At 36.1% G+C, this 24,685-nt stretch overlaps 3 protein-coding genes across 5 annotated transcripts in view; 1 reads left to right on the plus strand and 2 right to left on the minus strand.

The window, feature by feature from the left end:
- faf1 (Fas (TNFRSF6) associated factor 1) overlaps positions 1 to 4,141 on the minus strand; it is a 68,826-nt gene extending 64,685 nt beyond the window's left edge. Inside the window, exons 1-2 of one of the 3 annotated variants that reach the window (XM_042729556.1) lie at positions 3,822 to 4,141; positions 1,020 to 1,088 (exon numbers count right to left, since the gene is read on the minus strand). In XM_042729556.1, the coding sequence (XP_042585490.1) occupies positions 1,020 to 1,088; positions 3,822 to 3,872 (120 nt within the window). In that variant the 5' untranslated portion in view covers positions 3,873 to 4,141. The remainder of the gene's footprint in view (positions 1 to 1,019; positions 1,089 to 3,821) is intronic. The other 2 variants (XM_042729555.1, XM_042729554.1) reach the window with 2 other exon arrangements.
- Positions 4,142 to 5,582: 1,441 nt separating this feature from the next.
- cdkn2c (cyclin-dependent kinase inhibitor 2C (p18, inhibits CDK4)) lies at positions 5,583 to 10,027 on the plus strand. The gene is made up of 3 exons (XM_019075308.2): positions 5,583 to 5,769; positions 6,183 to 6,860; positions 8,854 to 10,027. Exons 2-3 carry the CDS (start codon positions 6,729 to 6,731, stop codon positions 9,223 to 9,225), a joined length of 504 nt encoding a protein of 167 aa, XP_018930853.1. The 5' UTR covers positions 5,583 to 5,769; positions 6,183 to 6,728; the 3' UTR covers positions 9,226 to 10,027.
- Positions 10,028 to 17,272: 7,245 nt separating this feature from the next.
- The window catches only part of rnf11b (ring finger protein 11b), a 17,328-nt gene continuing 9,915 nt past the window's right edge, over positions 17,273 to 24,685 (minus strand). Inside the window, exons 2-3 of the mRNA XM_042729561.1 lie at positions 20,741 to 20,910; positions 17,273 to 19,725 (exon numbers count right to left, since the gene is read on the minus strand). Of these exons, the coding sequence (XP_042585495.1) occupies positions 19,554 to 19,725; positions 20,741 to 20,910 (342 nt within the window). The 3' untranslated portion in view covers positions 17,273 to 19,553. The remainder of the gene's footprint in view (positions 19,726 to 20,740; positions 20,911 to 24,685) is intronic.

Genomic DNA, 24,685 nt, shown 5'->3' on the forward strand with positions numbered 1-24,685 from the left:
TGAAATATCAAAACTTAATCATGTTTTCACAAAGATTTAGTTATTAGTGATTTATATAACCAAACCTAAACAAAATCCTAAAAGCACAAATAATTCAAAGTTACTAATGCTTTATCATTGGATCAGTATTAAATAGACTGTTTATGTGCTTGAATGTCATAATCTTTCACAATCTGTAAAATAATTTTACAGTGCAGTGCATTCTGATGTAGTATGTGGCTTAAAGCTCTTAACAGCTTTTAAGGTGCAGTGTGTGACAATCACAGAATGACCGCACATTTAAATGGACTTGAGTTTATTATTGCACACACACATACACACAGAGACTGCTTACTAACACAAGTTTATTATGATTTGATTATGAGTTGAAATTAAATGAAATGAAATGTAATACCTGTTGTCTTTGTTGTATTGTCTGTACCATACTGTTAGTGGTTCTACGGTAAATCAGTGGAGGGAATCTTTGGTTCCACTAAGGTGGGAAATCTACTATTGTTAATTGAACATAGGGGTTTCATGAACAACTCGGCCACGTTGTCCATGAAACAATCTACAATCTTGTTTGGTTGATTATAAAGATTTATATTATAATATATTATCTGAACCATTCCCCCATGCATACCATAAAATTACACCACTACACAATCATGACTCAAAGTCTTAGAAAGAAGTGCTAGTACTGTTACTGATGACCCCTAAAAAAAAACTAGATACATGATGCCCCTGATTATAACCAAACTGTTCAGTGTCAAAAATATAAATAAAAATAAAGCCTTGAATTACAAACATGTCAGACTAGGTTCTTCTGCTGTACAGAACTGTGCCAGAATGTCCTGTGAACAATGGTACCAATAAATAGCCTTTGTACTAAACATAGTGGCTTTGTCTCTGATGCATCGCCACAATCCACAAACAAACAATAAACAGGAGACACAATCCCTTGTTAAAACTGTTTGCGGTTTGAAACAAATCTAGCTGTGTGTCAGTCTTACAGATTTAACAAATAAAGTGCATCTTACCACCAAGTCCCAGTTATTGAGTTCTAGAAGTGTGATCGCCTCAGCAATGTTGTCGATTCCGGTACATGCCTGAAACAAAACCAATAAACTGGTTTTGATATTTACATATTAAAAATAACAAACCAAAAAGTCCTCTTTTTATATTGAAAGAACAAAATAACAGAACAGGCCAAAAATACATTTCTGAGAATGATACATGAATTTCTACTTTTTTTGCACGCTACATAAATATGCATTATGCACTGAATATTATATATATAGAGAGAGAGAGAGAGAGAGAGAGAGAGAGAGAGAGTTTAGTTGTGTACATACATTTATATATAGGTTATTATGTATTAGTTAGAGTTCATTTATTTCAGTAATTCAACTCAAATTGTGAAACTCGTGAATTAAATAAATTCAATGTACACAGACTGAAGTAGTTTAAGTCTTTGGTTCTTTTAATAGTGATGATTTTGGCTCACATTTAACAAAAACCCACCAATTCATCTCAACAAATTAGAATATGGTGAGATGCCAATCAGCTAATCAACTCAAAACGCCTGCTAAGGTTTCCTGAGCCTTCAAAATGGTCTCTCAGTTTGGTTCACTAGGCTACACAATCATGGGGAAGACTGTTGATCTGACAGTTGTCCAGAACTCTCTTGTTAAGCCACTCCTGAGGCATCTTACCTGGGCTAAGGAGAAGAAGAACTGGACTGCTGCCCAGTGTTCCAAAGTCCTCTTTTCAGATGAGAGCAAGTTTTGAAGTTCATTTGGAAACCTAGGTCCTAGAGCAGGGATCCTCAAATCTGGCCCACGAGATCCACTTTCCTGCAGAGTTTAGCTGTAACCCTAATCAAACACACCTGAGCATGCTAATCAATGTCTTCAGGATCATTAGAAAATCACAGGTAGGTGAGTTTAATCAGGGTTGGAGCTAAACTGTGCAGTGCATTGGCCCTCCAGGGTAAGATTTGAAGAACCATGTCCTAGAGTCTGGAGGAAGGGTGGAGAAGCTCATAGCCCAAGTTGCTTGAAGTCCAGTGTTAAGTTTCCACAGTGTGTGATGATTTGGGGTGCAGTGTCATCTGCTGGTGTTGGTCCATTGTGTTTTTTTTGAAAACCAAAGTCACTGCACCCGTTTACCAAGAAATTTTGGAGCAGTTCATGCTTCCTTCTGCTGACCAGCTTTTTGAAGATGCTGATTTCATTTTCCAGCAGGATTTGGCACCTGCCCACAGGGCTGGGCGATATATCGAACGATATAATCATGCACATCTAGTCAGTAAATCGGGTTTCCATGATTACCACTCAATCGCCATCACCTGCTTTCAAATGGAGCGGTATTTAATAGACAGAGCCATAGATCACTGACAAGCTACGCAATATCGCGTTCATTATCACAGATGAATCGCCTTCGATAATGAACGCGATATTGTGTAGCTTGTCAGTGAACTATGGCTCTGTGACAATCTCATGCGATATATCGCCCAGCCCTAAAAAGCACCAAAAGTTGGTTAAATGACCATGGTGTTGGTGTGCTTGACTGGCCAGCAAACTCACCAGACCTGAACCCCATAGAGAATCTATGGGGTATTGTCAAGAGGAAAATGAGAAACAAGAGACCAAACAATGCAGATGAGCTGAAGGCCACTGTCAAAGAAACCTGGGGTTTCATACCACCTCAGCAGTGCCACAAACTGATCACCTCCATGCCACGCCGAATTGAGGCAGTAATTAAATCAAAAGTAGCCCTTACCAAGTATTGAGTACAGGTACAGTAAATGAACATACTTTCCAGAAGGCCAACAATTCACTAAAAATGATTTTTTTTTATTGGTCTTATGAAGTATTCTTATTTGTTGAGATAGTGAATTGGTGGGTTTTTATTAAATGTGAGCCAATATCATCACAATTAAAAGAACCAAAGACTTAAACTACTTCAGTCTGTGTGCATTGAATTTATTTAATACACGAGTTTCACAATTTGAGAACCACCTATATCTATCTATCTCTCTCTCTCTCTCTATATATATATATATATTCATACAGTATGTATATGTGTGTGTGTGTGTATATATATATATATATATATATATATATATATATATATATATATATATATATATATATATATATCCACATACATAAGGTCATGCTAAATCTTTCTTCAATATAACACAGGAAAAGCTATTAAATTATATGAGATGTTTACTGTAAACCCATACATTTATAGTCACAATGAAACAGTGTATATAAGCAACCTTCAATTTTGGTGAATGCCACCTCAAAATATTTGTAATTGCTACATACTTCTGATCTCTTTCAGTTTCTATTAAATAAACAGATTGCAAATCAATACACATATTGTCAACACTCGTAAACTGACTCATTTAAAATCTCAAGGTAAACAAACTGAAACACATGAATGTGACAGGTGATGGCAGTGTAGAAACAGAGAGAACAGTACAGGGTCATCTGACAGCTTCTGGCCATTACAGGGTCATAAAAACACAGGTCAGGCTTCAGATGACAGTCCAGTTATGTTTTCTAGTCCCAGATGAGCAGACGACACCAAAATGGTGTCTTTTAGGCGGTCTATTGTTCTTTTGTCTACTCACGTGCTTTCCAGATTTCATTCTTGCTGAATAATTCAAACAAAGCCACTGACAGCTGATCATCCGGAGAGATGTCAACAAAAAGAAGTGACTTAAAAAGCCGTTACCCGGCTAGCACTGAGCAGCCACAAAAACGGGTCTGATCTACACATCCAGAGTTTATGAAATCACAGATTAGCAGTATTTTTGTGAGGAAACCCACCTGAAAGTCGGCCAGGATCATTTCTCTGTCCATGTTGCTGTCGGAGGCCATTGCAGTGAGAGGCTAACGACTCATGTAAAAACCTCAAAAATATCAACCGCCGATTTCAAAACAACAGCTCAGGACACGGCTTATCAGTGTGCGGCAAGTAACTGAGTTTAAATGCTGCTCTTTGGGGCCGTGTTGTCTGTATTTGGTGGCTTTCAGTTTTTCTGTTATCGTCACTTTGCTGTTCTGGATCGGCGTTCAAAGCAACGGAACATCTTACGGCTGCCGTAAAGAAGTGCCGTGAACTGTCGCGCCCCTCTCACGGTTGGAAAGAGCTGTATATTTTTAAAGCAGCAGCAGCAGGGCCGCGGTTGAATTTGAATCGACTGTCGTACAAGCGACATGTTTGACTGCCTTGTGACATTTTACAACAAAAAAATCTTTACATATATTTTCTGAAATATGTTTATGGACACTGTAGGCAGTACTAAAACAATGACTGTTTTGTCAGTACCAATTTTTTTACAATTCACTACCTGACTGCCACCCCACCAATTTTTTTTTTTTGTAAACATGAAGATATAACACAACCATGATGAACAACCAAACGTTAGTATGATTTTAGAAAAATCTTAAAACAAAATTTAAGAAGGGCTGATTTCATTTTACTAATGGATACTCTGACTAAACTCACGGGTTTACTTTATGTCTTCTATGCTGAAAAAAGAGTTAAACCAGTTTAAATTGGTTTGCTGGTCTTAGCAGGTACATGCAAGCCCTACCAGACTGGTTTTAGATGGGTTTAGAGCATTTTTAAATTAGTCAAAATAAGAAATTAGCTTGAGCACCATCTTAGCCAGCAAAAGCCAGGTAAAACCATCCTAAACCAGCAAACTAAAGACATTTGTTGCAATTAAACTTGCTTAAACATTAACCTAAAAATGTAAATCTTGTCTCAAAAATAATAATAAAACATAAACATCAACAAACCAGTCCACGCTGGTCTTAGCAGCTATGCCAGCCCTACAGTGCTGGTTTTAGAGGTGTTTAGATCAGTTTTCAGTGAGTCAGGCTGAGAGGCCTTGATCTAGGCCAGGCTAAGAAACAAGCTAGACCATCTTAAACCAGCAAACCAGAGTCATTCGTTGCAATTAAACTTACTTAAGTTTTTATAAGCCTTGCCTTGCCTTGCCTGCCTGGCCTGAAATAAAAATAAATAAATAAACAAAAAATAAATAAACCAGTCTAAGCTGGTTTGCTGGTCTCACAGCCTTGCACAGTGAAAAGTGTCCAAAATCCTCTAAAACCCAGCAAATCAGTAGGCTAGTTTAGTTTGTATGAGCAGGGATGTAGTTGTATGTCTCAGTATAGCCTACTACTAATATATTAGGGTGTACTGTTAATGTAAACACATTAGGCTAGCTACTGCTGTGCTATATGGCTTTAATTAAACAGTGCGATGGAGAATGGCCATTTTCAGACAGATTGTAGGCTACTGGTCATGCTCTGTAAGGTTTTATCTCGGCAGTTTACATGACTGAATATAAACCTTGCACTGTCTTACACCCTTTCATCTTACCAGTAATTTGAATACATTGAACTTCAAACACACATTTATGGAGAGAGGAATTTTATATTGGTTATACCAACACTTCAAAGCCTTTACAGCTCAAGGATGAATGTTTCACACGACAGAACCTGTGAGAAGAAAGCAGAAAGTGCATCTCTCTGCCGCCTCTCTCCCAAGCAGCAGCATTACCGTTGAGTCCCGCCTCACTCCGCGTCTGTTAGTAAAAGTGGGCGGAAGTGTCGGCCCTTTATTTCAAAAACGGAGTGATGTCAAACAACAGCGGCAGACTCTCTGACAAAGTCAGCTGTCTTCTAACCAGCTCATTCAACGCCCATAAACCGGTCGAAGAGGATAACTCGATGCCCGCGACGTAGCCTAACCATTCTGCAGGTAGTGGATACAATGTTTCATTTTAAATGATCCATTATGACGTCGTCCATCATCGGCTGAATCGTCACCGTGTAACTGCACCTCCGTGCGCGAGGAATCACTACGACAGAACATTTGTAGATATTCACGCCTGCAGTTCGACATGCGTGATCGCAGACCGAAAACCTATTTACGCTTCTGTCTACGCGTGTCAGTTTGAAATACCGGACTAGTGTCAGTTAACAAGTTTTGATAACCCTCACGCCAGCGTTCTTTGATGTGCACATCAAAGAAGATTCGATTTTGACGTTTCATATTCAAAATGGGCGGGAAGCTTGCATAAAACTTACAACAATCCTTGCAAACCCAACTGGATGCATAATAGAAATTTCCTCGCGGAATAACAGTCTTCTCCCTCCGTTTATCTGTTTCAGAGGTCGTTGGAAGGCTTGAAATGACAACATCTGCGAATGCCATGAACGCATCGCAGTTCTCCAGCCCGTTGCACCTGCATATAGTTAATATCAGAGGACTCATGAAAGGAAAGTTTGCCTCTCAAATACGAGCATTTGTCATGTGACTACTACAGATCTTTTTGAATGTAAGATCATATCTGGACCAAGACCACAAGAGAGCTTCATGTCATTCATGGACACGGGGAGGAACTTCGCGCATTGATCATACAAAAGAGGATATTTGTTTGTTGTTGTTTTTTCCATATAATTCTTGATTGTGCATATATTTTATAAGCGATGGCATGGCATCCCTGTTTTCTCCGCTGGTTCCGATGCCTTCGGTAGGACGATATTAATGTGGGTGGACCTTGGCGCATCTCCAACGGATATTTTTTAGGGGGGCTGGATGATCGGGCTATTTACTACAGCTTTGTAGTACTTTTTACATCTAAACCAGCGGACATCTAAACCAGTTTTTTTTAAACGCAAGCATCAGAGATATTCTACCTCCTTTGTCAGGATATAATGGCCGAGGACGCAGCTATAGATAGGCTGAGCACTGCAGCTGCGATTGGAGATCTGAAAGAAATTGAGCAGACACTGCAAAGCAACGTGAACGTAAATGAGAAGAACAAGTACGGCAGGACACCATTGCAGGTTAGACTCACATCTCCACGAACGACTTTTATATCTAAACACGATGTTTATAATGCATAGTGCATCAGCCTCAGGAAAACATTTTGTCCTTTTCTTTTTTTGCAGTCACTAGCAGTGGCCTGGTTGATTTACTTTTTTATTTTTTATAAAGTTTACCTGCGAACCAACAAGTACTCACCTGTTGATCTGACAAATTATCTATATTTTATTATGCAAATAAATTAGCGTCACTCGTTTTCTGATACACAAAGAATTTATTGTGGAAACTGAGAAGTGTTTTATTACACCACAGTCAGCTGCACAAGCTAAATGAAAGCTGACATTAACGTACAGTTTTTGGCAGCCTTTTACACTTAAATTAGGATAATTTAGATATCATTGTATTTGTTTATATAGTTTTTATACAACGTAAGTGTAACAACAAAGTTAAAATGTATTTTTAATGACCATCGAGTTTCTGTTTTAATATAGGCAATAAGGCCCGAGGTGGTTGTAGATGCTTATGTTTATTATTTCCTTTTATGGCGTAGGATAAAATTCTAGAAATCAATAAAATTAATAAATCAAAATCGTACACACCTTGAGAGGCTGTTTTTGCTTTTTAAACTATTTCAGTTATACATAAAATGTTCTGCTTATCAGAAGGCCGTCCTGACTTACACCAAGCACAATATAGCTGCTTAATTTCGGTCAGTATTAAATATTCTGATAATTGCTCATGTTCTCTTGTCATATTCACAATATAGTATCTTGGCTACAGAATGAGTGATAATTTTAACACTAGGTAATCCCCACCCTCGATGTTTAAAGCTGTAGCATATGCCAATTTCTGCCCACGCATATGTGGCATATAGGTAGCCTACATGACACGTTAAATATTTTGTTAACAACATTATGATTTTAGGTTCAAAGAATTATATGAGTGAGCAAGAAAAGTGTATGTTTTAGGTGCTGTGACTGGTCACTGCTTTTTAGGTTTTGACTGTTTTATCACCTTTTACCTTCACAGGGTCATTTTAAATGGCTCTGCAATGTGACAAAGGAATTCATAAAAATAAGTATTCAGTGTGGTCTCTTAATTAATATGAGTAAAAAAAAATGCACGCATAATAATTATACGAGAATGAGCTGTGTAAAATGGAGCCTTACCCATATTAAACAATTTGTGTGATGTACTGGTGAACTTCCTCGTAAAATTTCTAAAAACACAATTAATAATTTAGGGTATTTTTTCCTGGGTATATAGATTAGGTCTATGCCATCACTTCATAATTTATGATCAGGGGTCAGCGAGTAATTTAGGAGGTCGTTATGTCCCTAAATCTGATTTCACCATGATTAAATTTTTTTTATATCACATGTATTGAAGTCGTGGTTATTCTTTCAAAATTCTTTAGATTTCTTTCTATTTACATGATAGTTACATAATAATTAAGTCTCTTCTAATAGGCTAGTAATAATAATAATAGGTACACAGCATAAGATATACAGTGTGTGTGTGTGTTTTTGTTTGTATGTATTAAACCATTAATAATTGAATTATTAAATTAAATTCTCACTTTACTATATGTTTTATTTTTTTATATTTATATATATATATATATATATATCTATCCCTATCCCTTAGATCAGAGGTGTCAAATCAGTTCCTGGAGGGCTGCAGCCCATGCAGAGTTTAGTTGCAACCCTGCTCCACCACACAAACCATATAGTTTTCAAATAAGCCTGAAGGACGTGATTAGCTGGATCGGATGTGTTTAATTAGGGTTGGAGTTAAACTCTGCAGGGCTGTGGACCTCCAGGAATTGAGTCTGATACCCCTGCTTTAGATACATTCCCTTTATTACCCTTTATCTTGATAAGAAATGAATAATGCACTCATGATGCTTAATTGAAATGCACACTTTCATCAAAAAGTGATTCGTGTAATTGATTATTATAACAATATTTTTAAGCAGCTTAATAGCCTACATCTCTTTGGGTTGTGTCTCAGGTGATGAAGCTTGGCTGTCCGTGCATAGCGGAGGCGCTGCTTCGAGCGGGCGCCGATCCAAACGCGCGCGACCCCATCCTACGACTGACCGTCAGTCACGATGCCGCGCGAGACGGATATCTGGACACTCTACGGGTGCTCGCGCAGAACGGTGCTGATGTCAATCTCCCTGACAACGACGGCAACCTGCCTCTGCATCTGGCGGCGCGGGAGGGACACCTGGCTGTTGTGCAGTATCTCGTATCTGACTGCAGCACGCCGCCTTTTGTGCCTAACGCGAAAGGCTACACGCCTCGTGACCTGGCGCTCATGCACAAAAAACACAGAACTGTGGAGTGGCTGGAGAACATTGCGCCTTCACAATCCAGCTAGAGATTATAACTATGGGCCTGTGTGTTTTGTTGTGTAACAGAGGTAGCAGACAAACGCTGAGTAAGCGATTTATTGCATTGCAGACATTTCAGCCAACTACCTCTCATTGCATTGTAAAATATTGGGCTCAGGGGCATGTCTGTTTGTGAAGAACAATTAACATTTCAGTTGACGTTGCATGTTATTCACATTGCCCCCAATTTCAACTGGCTAAGTGGATTTCATTTTATTATTATTTTTTTTTTAATAAGATATTTTTTAGGTCATCTACGTCTCCATTTTAGATTTGTATTAATAATTTTAATTTCTTTCACTAACTTCCAGGCAGGTCACGCCTGTACTATATGTCCTGTTTTATAACAAGAAAAAAAGAGAACCTAAATTAACTGATGTGCTTAAATAAACCCATCTCCCTTTTTGTTAAAGTAATTGCACTATAATGGTCAGAATCCACTTAACCCCTGACTGCTCTGTTTTTGTTGTGTTTATAGTTTTATGACATTGAACTTGCACTTTTGCTTGTAATTAATGCCTTGTAACTGTTGATTTACTGTGAAAGCTTGTGTTTTGTCGCATTGAAAATATTAAAACCTTGCAAAATAACCAAAGACAGCTGTTAAACGGTTTCGTGACGTTGTGTGTTTAACTCTGGCCTCGTGTCACTGAAATACGGGTAGGCCTAGAAAACATTTCTGAGACTGTATTAAAAACATGAAAAATCATTGGTTGAACATTGATAACTGTTGTTTGATGTTGTCGAATGTATAAAACAGAAAAATAAAACGCTGTGACGTTCGCGGTGGCAGTTGTATATTTTTAGTGTAGTTACAAAGTTGCCTGCCGTTCCCTCTGTAAACAGAAAAAGCCTTACAGTTGACAATAATCAGATTTAGCTTTCATTGTAGTGAAAAAGCCCAACTAAATTAATATAATCTAATTTCCGTTGTCCTAAAATTCATTTGACTGGAATTAACTGCATTTCTCTCACCTTTAAAATACTGCAGTTGTCAATTGAACATTGTGTTTCTGCCCGGATTTTAATTTCTAAAATAAAAGTCGTTATTTATTTTATTAAAATAAAAAATACAATCATAACTGGTGGTGTAACTGATTAGAGACTGTAATAAAAAGATTTGTTGTTGTTTTGTTACTTATCTTTTAAGAATTCTAATGAAAATTCTAATATTAAAAAAAATATTAATATTTAACAAATACTGTGGTATAAGTAACAAACATGAAGAATTATTTTCAAATATTTTGACCTTTTCATGACAAGGCACCTCTTATTCAGGTCGAACTGAGTATAGGCCTAATCCTAAATTTTCTAGACTCAAAAATTCATGATGTTTACTAATAATAAAAAAATGCTTCACATTGATTACTAAAAGTTATTTACACTCACATTAGGGTGCAAGGACTGTATTTTGGTACTGCTATAAGCTACATTTTATAGTCATTAGCCTAAATCATACACGTTTTCTCCCCTATAGATGTATGAAACAAAGAATTCAAAGATCACATATCTAGCAACTTGATACACGTGTTTTATACTAGATTATCAAAATATCCTTTTCATAATCTCGAACATCCTTTTTGTTATTGACCCATATCGAAACAGCAACAGCAACAGAAACGCGCGCACAATGAAATCTAAATATGCGTCATGTTGGGCACATTATTTCTGTGCTTTCTCTCGCAGTAAACTAAAACAAATATTTTGACGTGTGGTGTGTAGCAGTCATTCATTTCAAAACCAGACCACAAATAGAAGTGGGTGGACACGTTTCAACCACGAATTCGTATAATAATGTGCCATATTTCCTTGGATAAGCTGTGCGCTTTTATTTTAATGTTCGTGCGTCGTGGATGCACGGATTGTTGTGATTACGTTTGCAGAATACAAAAGGACAGACGATGAATGATAAAATGGTGACTCTCAGGGTTTTCATGGTCGAGCAGCAGAAATCCGTTAGATCGGTGGGAGGAAACAGTCCAGTGCGCAGTGCCAAGATTTTCAAATTTAGGCGCTTTCGGTGTAAAAACGCTCACGATTCTCTCCAAACCTACCCTGGGAGAGAAGACGACACTTGTAGTGTTCAAAACGCAGTTTTCTTGTTTATGGAGTTGCCATGCATTGAGTTCTTCCTGGTTGCGCAGCTGCGTAAAATCTTCCAGAAACGCACGATGCTTGCTCAAGCTTTATGCTCCAAATCTAATGAATTACATTTCTTACAATTATTCAGCTATCGGCATGGGTTTATATCGACTATCAACGAGAAAAAGGTAAATAAACAACGTCTAAATGTGCAAATATTCGAGACATGTTTGGGCATGTCTATGGTCAGTTTATCATTCATGTATAGTTTACAATATAAAAAAGAAAGCTTTTCATGTTTTTTGGGAGAACTGTGTGTAGGTTTGTCAAAACAGTAACTTATAATCATTATATAATATGTCGAATGTATAGCATTATAATGTGAAATCGAAAGTTAGAGATGACAAAGAAAAAATAAAGATTTTACTAAAGATTTTTGATAGTTGTCAGTGTTGAAAAATATGAAAGCAAAGATGATGACCCTGCGTCCTCAGTCATATCGATACAGACTATATTGTATGAGCATATGCTCGCATACATCCTATTGGTAACCTAAAAAAAATGGTGGCATTAATTTATACCAGCAAAACTCAATCTTATGGGTTAAATCAGGTAGAAATTGCTTTTTAAGGTAACAATCTCTTTTTACAGTGTGGCTACAGTGCTATCTTGTGATAAACTGTGATGTTTTGTTCATTGATTGTGGAATATGTGGGTGTAGAGGTCTCAATATCTGACTTTTCAGAGAGTTTGATCAAGCTGACAGTTAACAGTTATATGGGAACAGCTGCTTAAGTGGTCTTATGTGGGTTTTTACAATGGACTGAGTGACCAATGCAAAAAATAATAATTTTATACTTGAGAACATTTTAAGAGAGGCCATTTTATTACTTCAATACTAGTAAAAATAATTGCATAAGGGTTTTTTCTGATTGCATGAATGTTGGAGTGATTAGTTCACTTTTGCTCATTCAATAATGCTATTTTAATCACAGACTTGGTCACAAAGAAAAACATACACGACAATACAATTTATAATTTAAAAAATAATAATTATACACATTATTTTTATTAACAATATTTATTTATTTATTTTATTTTATTATTTAGCCGCCCTGCTACAAGATCAGTTCGATTTTAACCAAATGAAGACATGAGGGAGCATCATGTGGCAGACCTTTCATCTGCATTTCACAAACTGTTTGCCGAGGCCTGTGTCTGATTTTTTTCCCAGTGTCTGATGTTTAATTGCTCAACTGCAGTATTTTGTTTTGTCACAGTGAGGTCAGTGAGTGTCAAAATCTTTCATCTTAGAAAAACACTTGTTTGTCATTATAGTGACCCGGTCTATTTATGTGCATATCTATTTATGTTATGTTTTCCATCAATATAGCATAATAGTTTAAGTGTGTGCATAGGATTATTGCCTTTTAACCCCATGCTTTTTTTTTTTAAACACTGTTTTTAAATGTAATATATATGCAAAAAAAAAAAAAAAAAAACTGTAAAAAGTGGTAACATGCAATTATTACCTTAAAGAGCCATTTCTGCCTTATCTAACAATTAAAAGGTAGTTTTGTTGAAATAAATTGATAAATATAGGATGGCTATTTGAGACAGATATCTGGACACACTGGATGGCTATGGCTAAATGGTATGTTTCATTTGTTTATTTTTTCAGTGTAGTAATATAAATAAACGTCCGACCTATCTTGCTTTATATTTGAAAGTTAAAGCAGAATGCTGAATAAAACACCCATTGCATTACAGCCAAAGTGTCATTGATTTTGTGGCCAATATAACAAGTTTGCTGCTTTGTAATTTATGAGTGTTACTTGTGTGCTTAGCTCATGTGAGCAGCTGCCAGGTGGAGTGCCACTTGAAAACTTTGTTTTTCCCACAGAAGTGGTGATACTATACAGTATGTCCAAAAGCCCTGTGGTGGTGAGCCATTGGTCAACAGGGCCACTTTTATCAGACTTTTGGGAAGAACTGCTGTGCATTTTGCTTTCCATTTTCATGAGAAGTTCATCTGTGGTCGCAGTGACTGACAGCACAGAACTCAATTCAAGTGCAGCTTCCTTCCACTTTGTGCAGGCACTGGGGGTTGTGACACAAATACACAAATGATGAACAGAGTTTGCTGATAGATACAGTGGGGAAAGTATTTATTTGATATGATTTTGTAAGTTTGCCCATTACAAAGAAATAAAGGGTCTTTAATTTTTATGGTAGGTTTATTTTAATGGAAAGAGTATTATTATGAAATAATTATTTGATCCCCTACCAACCAGAAAGAATACTGACTCCCACAGACTGGGTTATGTGCCCATGTGGAACACAGATTAGTCCTGTCGCTTTAAGATGTTACTCCTAATCTCAGCTCGTTAGGAGTATAAAACACCTGTCCACACAATCTGTATCTTCCATTCCAACCTCTCCCACCACCATGGACAAGACCAAAGAGCTGTCAAAGGATGTCAGAGACAAGATTGTAGATCTGCTCAAGGCTTGAATGGGCTACAAGACCATCAGCAAGAAGCTTGGTGCGATTATTCGGAAATGGAAGAAATACAAAACAACCATCAGTCGGCCTCGGTCTGGAGCTCAGTGCAAGATCTTGCCTCACGGGGTAAGGATGATCACGAGAAAGGTGAGGGATCAGCCCAGAACTACACGGGAGGAGCTTGTTAATGATCTTAAGGCAGTTGGGACCACAGTCACCAAGCAAAACATTGGTATCAAACTACGCTGCAATGGACTGAAATCCTGCAGCACCCGCAAGGTCCCCCTGCTCAAGAAGGCACATGTACAGGGCAGGTCCGTTTAAAGTTTGCCACTGAACATCTAAATGATTCAGAGAAGGCTTGGGAGAAAGTGCTGTGGTCAGATGAGACCAAAATTGAGCTCTTTGGCATCAACTCGACTCGCTGTGTTTGGAGGGAGAGAAATGCTAAATATGACCCCAAGAACACCATCCCTACAGTCAAGCACGGAGGTGGAAACATTATGTTTTGAGGCCGTTTTTCTGCTAAGGGTACAGGACGACTTCACTTCATTGAGGGGCAAATGGACGGGGCCATGTACTGTAAAATCTTGGACGAGAACCGCTTTCCCTCAGCCAGAACACTGAAGATGGGTCATGGAGTGGCCTAGCCAGTCTCCAGACCTCAATCCTATAGAAAATCTGTGGAGGGACCTGAAACTTTGAGTTGCCAAATTACAGCCAAGAAACTTTTAGGATTTAGAGAGAATCTGTAAAGAGGAGTGGATCAAAATCCCTCCTGAGATGTGTGCAAACCTGGTGACCAACTACAAAATACGTCTTACCTCTGTGCTTGCCACCGACAGTTTCTGCACCAAGTACTAAGTCATGTTTTGCTTGGGGATCAAATACTTATTTCACTCACTGAAATGCAAATCAATTTCTAACCTTTATATTATGTGTTTTTGTGGATTTTTAGTTTTGTATTCAGTCTCTATTTGTTAAAAAAAATTACAGACCCTTAATTTCTTTGTAAGTGGGCAAACTTACAAAATCAGCAGGGGATCAAATAAATATTTTACCCACTGTAGATAGATAGATAGATAGATAGATAGATAGATAGATAGATAGATAGATAGATAAACTATTACTACAGTACATATCACATACACACAATGATGAAATTGTGTCCATCACTGTTGTAATAATGTGGATAAAGTAAATAAATAAAATAAAAAAAATAACAAAATGTGGAGCCTCTGATCTGGCAGAAGGATTTGGCAGAAGTTACTGAAAATGATCTTCTTAGATTATCTGATGTGTCCCTGTAATGTTATGATAGTAATGCAGCTGCCTGCTCAACTGTGTCTAGCAGTGCTAATAGATGACATGCCAATGGCCTAACTTTGCTCCTGGTCACATACCTTTTTAAAGGTGCCGAGCAGGAATCGTTACACCCAAACCTTATTTGTTAAAAGTGCACCTAATGAGGTTTTGCGTTACTGGCAGTTTGCAGGGTGTCTATGCAAAGTATATTGCTGTACAGCAGATATTAAACAAATTTGTATTTGCACATATAATTTGCTGTGTATGTAAATACACATATAGGAGGAATTTCAGGGACTTTCAGGTCAGGTTGCCACATTTATAGTAGGGAAAATGAATATCAGTAATTAAAATGCTTTTTGAAAACATTTGTGTATATTTCCAGATAAATGGATATATTTGTTTCCAAATATAATAAAAGTTATTTTATTTTACTATATTAAAAAAATATATAATAATTCATGTAAATTTGTATTAATTTATTCCAAGTTTTTACATGTTGCTAAAAAGCCAATTAATGCAAACAGAGTATTTAGTTTTTAATATTTATATTAAAATGTAATATTTATTTTTTCAATAAAAAATATGCTCCTCAAATCAATGTCAATTCAAAGAAGGATCCCTTTGTGACAAATTACACTACATGCAGTAGTTTGAGTTATTGTTCTAATGAACTGTATCTTTTTTTCCTTGGAAACAATTGTGGGCCAAGTGTGTGTTCAGCTGCTTTTTGAAGCAAAGACTTTAAGGTATGTACTAGTACAGAAAGCGAAAATAAACCTACACTGAGAAATATTCACTGGGAGAAAAAAGAATGACACATAACCCCATTCTTCTCTTTATGAATTTGTATGGTGCAGGAATTATCACATACATCACAACAGATTAATGGCACTGCACTAAAATATAATACACAATAAGAAAACAATCTCTGATTTGTGATTAACAGCACGATAACAAAATAGCTAATCAGATTTTCCTTTCTACTAATGGTCACCCCAAATAAAGTTTTTAAATCTAAGTGAAAATGGCCGTATGGCCTACAACAAAAGTGACTCAGCAGTTCGTGTGCTTAACAGCAACACGCGCCCTCTAGTGACGCACAAGTGCTACTGCGAAGTCAACAGTGACGGACAAGTTCTGATGATGAAGAGGTTTTCAACACGCAACGCAACGCATGACGTACTGACGTCATTACAATTGTTCGCATGTTGTTAGTTTGGTCAGACTGTGTTGGTCTATAATTGTGAATTATATTAAGACAAGACCACATTTTAGAAATAATAAATGGAGAAATCCATGTTTTTTTAAAGGGTTCACAAATGAAAATGACCTCATGTGTTACAGACAACCTTCTTAATATAACAAAACAGTATACACACAGACAATTTCATAGCACAAATTTTATTTATTATTTGCCTGTAGTACATAGAAGATGCATAATTATGTATATACATACATGTTTATATATATATATATATATATATATATATATATATATATATAATTATGCATCTTCTATGTATACAGGCAAATAATAAATAGAATAAAAAGACATTGGATATATTATATATATATATATTCACAGACAGACATAATATATCCAATGCCCTGTGGCACTGGACATATATTTTCAGATAAATGGATTTATTTGTTTCCAAATATAATTATATTGAAAAAAAAAAAAAAATTATTTTATTTAACTATAATCATTACTAATTTAAATGGAATATTAATTTTTTCAATAAAATATATTCTCCTCAAATCAATGTCAATGCAAAGCAGGACAAAAGTGTGACAAATTACCCCAAAAGGAGTAGTGTGTGTTAATGTGTTAATGAACTGCATCTTTTTTTCCTTGGAAACAAATGTGGGACAACAAGTGTGTTCAGTGGCTTTCTTGAAGCAAAGACTTTAAGGTATGTACTAGTACAGAAAGCGAAAATAAATCTTACTTTAAGTAATGCTTTGTGTCTGTGTAAAGTTTCACTACATTTTTGAGTATCATTTAATAATCTGCTTTATTATATAATGTATTTCAATGAAATTCTCACTGAAAATTACCTTGTGTGTTATAGAAAACCTTCTTAATATTAAAAAATTGTTATTCAAACAAAACAGTATACACACAGACAACTTCATAGCATAAATTCTATTTATTATTTGCCTGTAGTACATAGAAGATGCATAATTTTATATATACATACGTTTATGTATATATTCACAGACAGACAAACGGGAGACTCTCACAGCCTTACACACACACACACACACACGTGTCACATACAATCAGATCGCAGATAATGTCCATGTGCTCCCAGCACATCATGGAGAATCAGTTTCTGTATGGCATTGCATTGATGACATGTCCTCTCAGGAGCAAAAATGGTCTTAATACGTCCAAATGCTCATTCATCATCATCATCACTCTGTCCTCCCGATGCTGGTGTAGAGCCCCCATCAGCCCAGGACGTCCAGCCAAAAGCCTCCTGCTTGTCTGGTCTAAGGCAATGGAGCTCCATGTTGTATGGAGAGGCAGGGTAAAAAGAAAAGACAAAAACTACAACTAAAAGTACTGTGCAAAACCAGATCAATGGATTTTCTATGAAGAATATATCCCTCACCTTCATTAACTACACACTTACAGTCACTCCACACAAGGCATGAGTTCAAACACGAGGAACAACTGAAAATCTCCACTTCAATAGCAGCCACTAACCACCAGAACTTTTTTTTTTTTTCGTTTTGATTAAGGGGACAGATTTAATGCCAAAGGCGCATTACCTACTACCACTTCTAATTTCTAGCAATTACTTTGTCTTTATATAACATTTGACAGTTAAGAAAAATAGAGACTTGATTTCTATGCTCTCTTGTGCTTTCCTTTTTTAGACAGAGCGAGAGGGCTGGGCGTAATTTCACTAAGCATAAACCATCTTTCATTTCAAAAAAACATCAAACAGCTTTTCAAGCACATCCCAGCTTTGGGTGTGATCATATTGCCCGTGGTCTTCTATTAAACAAAAAACGCAAATTAATGCCAAGAATTTGAAGTCTATGAGAAAAACTTTTTGTTTTTGCCCCCACAAACAACAAAAGGGGAAAAAAACTCATATGTCACTCGGCTGAATCCATGAGGATTCACAATATTTTTTTTTTCTAAGTTTATGTGTCCCTTATGATGTCATAAAAACTTATTTTAAAGTATCTGGTACTGAAAATTCAAATAAAAGTCACTAAAATATATATCATTGCACTATGTACAATAAAGTTAACTAAACACACAAGTGCACAAGCAAAGAAGGTGAAATGATCATTATTGAACAGTTTCACACACTCATACGTGTACTTTCGTGAGTCACTACAGCCTATATTGCATTAATCACTTCAGGCTGACCTCACAGCCACCTTCAGACTTTCGATGACTTCAGTGTTTTTATCGTTAAATACATTTTTCGGTTGAGTTACTACAATAGACAGTATTGATTTTAAAACTAAAGGGGGAAAAAAAAACAGGATCCACAAAGAAAAAAGCAAAAAAACACTTCAGCTTGACCAATATGTGAGATCAACCACTATTGTGACATTTTAATGCAAGATCAAAAACTATGTAATGCAGGAAAAAAAGTGTTATATATTATAAATGTAAAAAAAAAAAATATATATATATATTTTATTATTTATTTGCTCCACTAAATCCACTCAGACTTAGATTTAGAGAAATGCTTATTTCTTAACACAAATTGGGAAGCTGAAGTGTCCATTGAGTAGTTTAAAACAACCAACCAAACATATAAACTCAAAAAAAGCTAATGTGGTTAAATAAAAGTCTTATGTGATGCACATTTGCATGTGTGTGTGTGTGTATAAAGTTGGGCTTAATTCTTTGAGTCAAAAGTGCAAAATTCATCATGAGACTTTTTTTTTTCTTTCTTTGCGTGTGTATGTACAATGCCATTGGTTTTGCTCCACTGCAGCTTCGGCAGAAATCAAACAAGCCCTTTGTGGAAACAGACACTGAGAGAGAAAGAAAGAAATAAATAGAGATTGACTGTTAAAGATGTGTTTTTAAAAGTCCTCCGGTGTGTTTCTTGAAGGTTTGTCTCCTTCCAGTGTAAGTGTTATGTGGAATGGTGCGTGACCGGTTTGTCTGGGTGTCGTCGATGAAAGACAAAGGAATCACATGATAAAGTCATCAGGGTGCAAAAGGGCTCCTGCAGATTTCCCTGTCCAGCAGGACCATGCAGGAGAGGTTTAATTATCACTGTGGCCTCCTTTATCCCACGATGCCACAGGTACACCATCCCGCCCCCCAGCTGAGCGGACAGCTTGTCTCTTTATGCAAATGGGTCGTATGAGGACAGGACTCAAGGGTTGTGTGTGTGGGTGTGTGTGTGGAGTGGGGATCAGTGCAGGCAGCAGTCAGTTAGTTTCGTAGGACGAGAGCAAGGCAGCATCTACAGGCTCCATACAGGAGGGACACGTGAAGGACCTCATCAGCCAGTCATCTATGCAGTCCAGGTGGTAGATGTGCATGCAGGGGAGGAACCGGATGGGGTCTCCATACACAAAGTCCATCATGCAGATCACACACCTGCGCAAAGAGAGAACGTGTTAACACACACCGCAATAAGCTTGGCAACAAAGGGCACAGCATTCCCATAGGCTGCTGACAGGGTTGGGCATAATGCAGAATTTAAAAAGTTGGTCACGCCCTGCAGGAAGTTGAATCGCAATGACAGAAAAATGAATTTACTGAACTGTAATTCAAAAAAAAAAGTTAAAAGGTCACACAACAGAATGGTCAGGAACAGACACTTATGACATGTCCTCATTAAGATTCCATTTTGTAAACCTGCTTCATTTAAATTAGAGCATTCTGGGAATGTATAAACTACCATTCAAAAGTTTGGAGTTGTTGAGATTTTGATTTTTTATCAAAACTTTTTTATTTTTTATTTCAAAGAAATCTCTCTTTCGCATAAAGGCTGCAGTTGTTTGATAAAAAAAAGAAAAAAAAGTCATATTATGAAATGATAATAAAATTTAAAATAACCTTTTTCTATTTAAATATATTTTAAAATTGAATTTATTTCTGTAATGGCAAAGCTGAATTTTCAGTAGCCATTATGTCTTCAGTGTCACATGAACCTTCAGAAATTATTCTAATATGCTAATTTGCTGCTGCTAAAAAAGAAAACATCACAGTCACAGCTTTACATTTATGGAAGGCTTCGGCTTATGAATGGCTTATTTATAGATGGGATATAAAAAATAAAAAAAATGTAAACTGGCTTATCCATGTGTTTGATATTTTCTACTTGTTGTGCAAGTATAAAATTTATATTTTATACTCACTTTGATCATAATTAAATTCCACCATTATAAATGTAGGCCTAATTTCGTTAAACATTTAAATAATCTCAGAATTTAACATGTTACAATAGTCCTAGTCATAGCAAGTTTCAGATTAACTTTTCGTTATAAACATGTTGTGCTTTCATGTGCATTCACATTTTTTGAGCTAGATTGAAAAAAAACAAGGTTGTGCTCCTTCACAACCTTTAATATAACTAGGAAACAGACAGATACACAGTATCATCACTTACTCTCGAATCTTCTTCTCAGTGCCATCACTGCCTGGATCATAGACACCTTTGGGAAGATGCTGGATGAGTCCGATCCTTTGAGCGATCCGCACCTGCTCCTCTTCGGTCAGTTGGGTTGCCAGCCGGGCTTGGCTGGGAGTGGGGTGATACACGGGCACATGGATCTGCTCCTGAAAACACACACACACACACACACATATGGTATAAGAACATATAACAATAGTGAATATTCATGAATCACTTCTTGTGGGGATCTTTAACCACTTCTATGCCACTCAATATAACGCAAAGTCATATATGACCAAGCTAATCCAGAACTGAATATGCAGCTATACAGTACAATGTTTAGTACAGTTATGAGTAAGCATCTTAATATTTGAGGCACATGCAACCAAAGCTCCACCAGGGGGCGATCTTTCCCTTTTTGCACCATTTTGATGTGAGAAGCCCAAATGGGACCATATGAGTCCAAAGGGTACTTATGAAGAGAGGGAGGTGAACAATAGCTCCCATTGAGACAGGTGCCTGCTCAGCATTCACTAATGAAAGCTGTTTGAGAGACTGTGAGTATGTTTAAGCTCTGTGTGCTACAAATTCTGCTAAAAACATTAGAACAAGTGATGTAAACAGTATATTTCATAGCAAATGAGAATTAAAATAGAAGCATTTATCTGAATTTCATAAAGAAAAACTTCTATTATACACAGGAGAATCTGTAAATCTGTATAACAGTAAACAACAGTAAATATTAGACTTATTTTAGTGTAGAGACACAACTTATAAGTTAACACACTTATGATCAAATTTTTTCAACACTGCACTGAGGAATATACTTAAATATCCATTATTCGGGACTTCAGTTATATAAATTATAATTTATGATAATATAACACATAGAGCCTGACCGATATATCTTTTTGCCGATATTATCGGCCGATATGAGCCTGTCTTCAATATATAGGTATCGGCCAATATGGCGCTGATATGAACATTTTTTTACAGAATGTATAATGCAGATAAAATGCTTGTTCCATTGTTTTCTACTGGCTACCTGGATGAAAAATGTGTTTATGTATATATATTCTGTTTATGGATATACTGTATTCTATATATAGTACCAGTCAAATGTTTGGACACATGAATGGGAAAGTGTCCAAACATTTGACTGGTACTGTACTATAATATACAAAAAGAATATCGGCCGATATATTTGAAAATCTGGAATCTGAGGGTGTAAAAAAATCAATCGCCTTTAAAGTTGTCCAAATGAAGTTCTATATTTATGGTAGGAAATTTACAAAATATCTTCATGGAACATGATCTTTACTTAATATTCTAATGATTTTTGGCATAAAAGAAAAATCGATAATTTTGACCCATTATAATGTATTTTTGGCTATTGCTAAAAATATGCCCCAGTGACTTAAGACTGGTTTTGTGGTCCAGGGTCACATACACACACATATATACACATATATACACATATATACACACATACATACATACATATACATATACATATATATATATATATATATATATATATATATATATATATATATATATATATATATATATATATATATATATATATATATATACACATACACATACACACCATATATATATATATATATATATATATATATATATGTGTGTGTGTGTGTGTGTGTGTGTGTGTGTGTATATACATATATACACATACATACATATATACACATACACGTGTATATACATATATACACATACACATATATTATATATACACATTATATATATATATATATATATATATATATATACACATATATATATTATATATATCACATATATATATATATATATATTATATATATATATATATATATATCTAAATATATATATATATATAAAATGTGTGTGTGTGTGTGTGTGTGTGTATGTATACATACACACAGACATATTTGTGTGTGTACGGTAAGGTTTTAAATCCCTTTTTTATTATTATCTCTATATTTAACATCTTACTGTTCTGCTCACAATTTCACATATCTCTCTTTTCTCAAACGTTTACACACCCCTGTGCATGATCTGTATTAACCTAACCACCACTACAGCGCAATACCATTGAATTACCACTACACCCAAGAGAGGACATTAATATATTGTTTCAGGTGTCAACGATTGCACCCTGGAGTTCAGATCACGTCTCTCTTTAAACCCTTCAATAAATTAGCCTTGTAAATGAGTGTTGATTTGTGAATGGTGGTGTTGATGGTTATTGGATTGGAGGTTTACACTCGGTGACTTTGCAGTCTTGGGAACAACAACAACAAAAAAATCATTACTGCTTTGGCTCAGAACGGCCACAGCTCAGATATTGCTCCATGGATAATCATACTTGCCAGATATTTATTACTTCCTTACATTATAAACCTCTAACCCACATTCATATACGCACGCACCACAATAACGATTAATCAGAAGTAGGACACTCCACACACGGGAGTAATGCCCATAGGCCGCAGTTAGACGCATTTTGTAGAAATCAGGCCCGAGGACTGGGAGGTGCTGCTGGGAAAAGCAACCATGGCGTAATGCAGTTCTGATCTCAGATCAGATTAAAGGTGAGCTTTGAGATCAGGTTCAGAGTTCACTTGAGAATTAGGACACACAGCAGCCATATTGAATACAATCACATGACGGACAGGTTACACTACCTATCTGAATACACACTTATTTGTACACCGGCTGAAGACACAACCAAATAGAAAGAACATTTGTAAGGCATGTACACACTCATAACGTAGTGGTCAGCATTCTGGGATCCAGCAAATAAAGGTGTGTGTATGTTTAGCTGGAAGCAGAACCGAAACATGATCATTCTGACAACGACGGCGTCGCCTTCTCTGACACAGTCTCTGAAACTATATCCCACTCTCTGAAAGCTGATGACTTCACAGGTAGCATTTTTGTATGAAGGTTCATCTTAAAGGTAATATATTTATGTATTTCTGTGGCACTAGCCTCAACAAACAGAACAAAAAAAGTAATCTGAACACCTGCCCGATCTGCTATTGGCTGAAAAATAGATAGTGTCTCCTCAAATGCACTCCAATGTTGATCTGTCAGGCTGGTCAGAATGTTTAAGCAAAGAAAGCAATGTTTTGATATAACAACTAAATATAAATTATACAATATATTATATGTAAATGTTGCTCTGTTGGGCTGGTTGTCATGTTCCAACACACACATATATACACACACACACCTTCTATAATCTATAATAAAATCTAACATATAACAGTTTATACTTTTTTATAATAATAATAAATTATATATTTTTAATAGATAGCATTTTATATATCAATATATATTATATTTAGCATTATAAAACAATTACATATTTAATCTTTAAGGACACAAAACTCAAAATGGCCTCACCAGACTGATATAAGCAAGGAAATATTTAAATGCAATAATGCTTCTTCTGTAGAAATACTATAATAAATCATATTTGTAATAAAAACTATAAATATTATAATACAGACTCATATATTGAAAAAAGGTCACATCAATGCACTATTTTAGGCACTAGAAAATTAAATGAAACAATGTCGAAACATCAGACTTGCACTATAATTGCCTAACCTTAAATATATCTATAAAACAACCCTAACCTTGTCAATACATAAATAAAACACTGACAAGAAAAAGAAAATCATCACAATCAAACAAACAGGATTGTGGGGTATCATAAGCAGTGAGGTATACATCTACTGTATACTACCTTTAAACATTTACCAGACAAAGGCATCCTGACTGACTGTATGTTCCAAGACCAATTTATTCAGACATTTCAGGCATCAAGAGCACAGCTCTCATTTGAGAACAACAGGAACAGCATCAGACAACCCAAAACCACGAGTACAACAGAGAATGATTTGATTGGTTCAAAGAAACAGA

The sequence above is a fragment of the Cyprinus carpio genome, chromosome B8 (genome assembly GCF_018340385.1).
Source record: "Cyprinus carpio isolate SPL01 chromosome B8, ASM1834038v1, whole genome shotgun sequence".
Taxonomy (NCBI): Eukaryota; Metazoa; Chordata; class Actinopteri; order Cypriniformes; family Cyprinidae; genus Cyprinus; species Cyprinus carpio.